This window comes from Pinus tabuliformis, chromosome Q (genome assembly GCF_031772625.1).
Source record: "Pinus tabuliformis cultivar Carrire ecotype Pingquan chromosome Q, CPIR1, whole genome shotgun sequence".
In the NCBI taxonomy this organism is placed as follows: Eukaryota; Viridiplantae; Streptophyta; class Pinopsida; order Pinales; family Pinaceae; genus Pinus; species Pinus tabuliformis.
In genome coordinates, this window is record NC_142296.1 from 1,198,978,152 (window position 1) to 1,198,982,075 (window position 3,924).

General features: G+C 36.9%; 1 protein-coding gene across 1 annotated transcript; it reads left to right on the plus strand.

Moving 5' to 3' along the window:
* Positions 1 to 617: 617 nt before the first annotated feature.
* LOC149224076 (pectinesterase-like) lies at positions 618 to 3,557 on the plus strand. Its single transcript, XM_089383480.1, has 2 exons — positions 618 to 1,799; positions 2,851 to 3,557. Exons 1-2 carry the CDS (start codon positions 770 to 772, stop codon positions 3,543 to 3,545), a joined length of 1,725 nt encoding a protein of 574 aa, XP_089239606.1. The 5' UTR covers positions 618 to 769; the 3' UTR covers positions 3,546 to 3,557.
* Positions 3,558 to 3,924: the final 367 nt, after the last annotated feature.

The window sequence follows — 3,924 nt, forward strand, 5'->3', positions numbered from 1 at the left end:
CCTAGTTCTTGTACAACCTATTTCCCAAATCTACAAAACTGGTTTTTTTTTAACCGTTGAAAAAGGTTAAAAAAGAGAAGCTAATTCCAAAATCTACACCATCTTCAATTTTTTCTAAAAGACTTCCAAATATTTCGCTGTACAAACAAAGTAGAAAACTGGCCAACTTACTTAATGAAACGAGGCAAATCAAAAGGATGAGCTACGGCGTGGAATCTCGCTAATCTGTGACTTCTACCGTCTAGATTTCTATCTAACTGTTAAGTGCGAACTAATCCTTTTTATTACAGTGATGCACGTATCTTGTACCTTACGGATTACGTACATTACCTTAATAAAGCGGGACTACGATATCGAATCTGAGAAGTGACCTTTTAGATTATAGAGAACAACACGTAATGAAAATCAATGTTGAAATCCATTGCGAGTTTGGTTGCAGTGTCAACGATCAAAGCTGAATTGATCCTCGAATTGAACAATACTATAAGAAACAATCACAGCCTTAGTGCGAGAATAATCTGCCGATTTGATGTGTGAGCCACACAGTAATGATAAAATTGCAACCCTAGAAGAGAATAACACTAGATTAATGTTAGCCACATAACCGAAAAGTGTAATGCTATAAGAGCACTCCTTGAAGAGTTCATTCCCACCGAGCGAAGCCGAGCCGTTCTGAAGTGTGCAAATTTATATTCGAGTTATTTGGCTGGAATTTATTTTAGTACTTCCTAGGGTCCATCGGTCTGAAAGTTCTTGACCTAGCGTCCACATGACGAGTTTTGTAAGGAGCAACGTTCGAGTCTACTGCGACGAAGAACGGAAGGCTCCAAACTCGAAAAAATGGTCCATCCTTGCTGCCCTGACTTTAATTATGCTGCTCCTTGACATCGTTGGTGTGTCAATGGGAGCTCCTGTTACTTCCAGTGAAGTCCCCGACGACCCCCAAGGTAGGAAAGTATGGTCTAATTTAGTAAAGTCGGTCTGTATCCAGACAAGATTTCCCCACCGATGTGTGTCGTCTTTGGCATCATATCGTGGCTTCGAGACAGCATCACCCGACATTTTGATAAGTTTAGCCTTGACGGAGAGCATGGAACAGGCACAACATGCTTACGAATTGTCCATGAGTCTAGACAGTGATATGATGAATGAAAGAGAACGGGCGGCATGGGAAGATTGTGTTGAGCTTTTTCGAGATACGTTGGACAGTCTCAACGTTTGTTTAAGCAACAATTCAGTCAAGAAAGATATCCCAAATTTGCTGAGCGCGGCTTTGACGAACCAGGAAACCTGCTTGAATGGTTTTCGTGACTTCAATTTAACAGACAGCAGTAATATAAAAGCTCTGATGTCGTCCAGAGCTGTTAATGTGTCAGAATTAACGAGCAATTTGCTTTGCATGTACAAGCTTTCCAGCTTCAAAAATCGCCGTCCGTTGAGTTCAGAAAGAGAGGAGGAGTTGGATTCTCACTACAGTCTGATCGAGAGAGATGGTTTTCCAGGATGGTTATCAGCCGACGACCGAAGGCACTTACAATCCTCCAGACAAGCGCACGTCGTTGTTGCCAAAGATGGTTCTGGCAATTACCTGACGATCACCGAAGCAGTAAACGCGGCGCCTTCCGAGTCCAAGAGGAGACATATCATCTACGTCAAAGCCGGAGTTTACAAGGAGAACGTGGACATATTGAAGACCAAAACCAATTTGATGTTAATTGGCGATGGCAAGGACCGAACCATCCTCACGGGAAGCAAGAATGTTTTAGATGGTTCAACTACGTTCAAGTCTGCCACTTTGGGTAAGAATTTATAATTGGCTTTTCGAATATACTTTCTTATATTTATACATTGCTCTGGATATTGTTCTATTGGATTAATATTAAATCGTATAATTGTTTTGTTTTTAAATATATCGTTACAAAAGATTTTTAATTTATTTTATTGATAAATCATCATATTGAAATAAGACTTATTTACAAATTAAGTGAAAATATAACTCATTATATTGCAATAAAATTTATGTGCTGAGAATAAATATCTATAGTTGAATATTGTTATATATATATTAAAATTATATATATAAAATAGAGAAATTATAATTTAATATATATAATAAAATTATAATTTAATTAATATATATGATCTTTTTAAATTAATTTATCTAATTGAACATGTATAATGGTTAAAGTTTTTATAAATTAGAGCTTATCAATATTTATTTATTTTTTATTTTTTTCTTTTTGCTTTTTAATTTATATGGTTAAGCTAATCAAAAATTTTATTTTATGTTTTCTTTTTGCTTTTTAATTTATATGGTTAAGCTAATCAAAATTTTTTTTTATACCCATAAATAAAAAAACATTAAATGACAAAAGGTATAACTTCTCAGATGTATTAAACGAAAAATTGTCTTTAAACGATTTCTCTTTAATTTATATAATTGCATTTCAAAAAAATTCCTTAATTTATATAATTGCATTTCAAAAAAAAATGGGATGTCGGATGTCTTTAACTCTACTTAGAGTCTAAACAATTAATAAATTCATAAATTTAGGTAGTGTATAATCCCCAAATGTAACAATTAATAAATTCATAAATTTAGGTGGTGTATAATTCCCAAATGTTTTTCCGGTTTGTTTTGCCAGTTTGTTTTGTTTGTTCTGTGTGCAATGACAAACTGCCTTGTGCACTAGTTGTTTCTGAATGAGGTTCTAATGTATAACTTACCAAATGTATTTAGCCTTTATGCGATAGTTGTTTCTGAATCAGGATCTAATGTATAACTTGTCAGATGTATTAACCGTTCTTGTTTTTCCCATATTAAACGACAAATTGTCTTTTGTGCGATAGCTGTTTCTGGAAGAGGGTTCATTGCGAGAGACATGACGTTCGAGAACACCGCTGGACCTCAAAAGCACCAGGCCGTAGCACTTCGAGTAGGCGCAGACTTCTCGGTGGTATATCGTTGCAGCATCAAAGGATACCAGGACACTTTATATGTTTACTCCCTTCGCCAATTTTACAGAGAAGTAGACATCTATGGAACGGTTGATTTTATCTTTGGCAACGCAGCCGTGGTAATCCAAAATAGCAATATCTTGGTTAGAAGGCCTATGAGACAACAAAAGAACACAATTACAGCTCAAGGAAGAACTGATCCCAATCAAAACACCGGAATTTCCATTCATAATTGCAGGGTAAGCCCAGCTCCCGATCTGCAAGCTGTTAAAAAGTCCATCCAAACGTACCTCGGAAGACCGTGGAAGCAATACTCTCGCACAGTGTTCATGCAATCCATTCTGGACGATTTGATCGATCCCGCCGGTTGGTCCGAATGGCAAGGAACCTTTGCGCTTCAAACATTGTACTATGGCGAGTATATGAACAGAGGCGTCGGTGCAGTAACATCAAGACGTGTCCGTTGGCATGGATTTCATGTGATCAAAAGTGCCACTGAAGCGGCTAGATTCACAGTTGGCCAATTCATTTTTGGTAATTTGTGGATTCCTGCTGCAGGAATTCCCTTTACCCTTGGACTGATATGATGAATATCAGAAAACCAGATATCTGATATTCATTTAAATGCTATCAATGCTTCCAAGGGTAAGGAATTCCCTTTACCCTTGGTGGGTGTATATTGCACGATCAATTTTAGAAGAATAAACCGTTCCACAAAATTCAAGGCCCTAAAGGTACGACTTCACAGTTTTGTCTCAAATTTAAGAATTAGCTCTTCTCAAACCAATATGTAGAGAGGATTGGCAGTGAGAGGGGGGCTTAAATATTTTGAGGAAAGGAATCTCTTCTGGAAACCCATAAAACGAGAGATATGAAGTTGAATGGCATGTGGTGCCTTAAAGAAGAAAATTTGAGACTTGCCTTTATTTATATTTATGCTCGAGGCTACAACAAAGGTTTCGTCCA

What these genes read in the sequence shown, in the direction of transcription:
- LOC149224076 (XM_089383480.1), top strand. Translation starts at nt 770, where the DNA reads ATGACGAGTTTTGTAAGGAGCAACGTTCGAGTCTACTGCGACGAAGAA. An exon ending in GTTCAAGTCTGCCACTTTGG is followed by an intron (nt 1,800 to 2,850) that starts GTAAGAATTTAT and finishes TTTGTGCGATAG; the next exon opens with CTGTTTCTGGAAGAGGGTTC.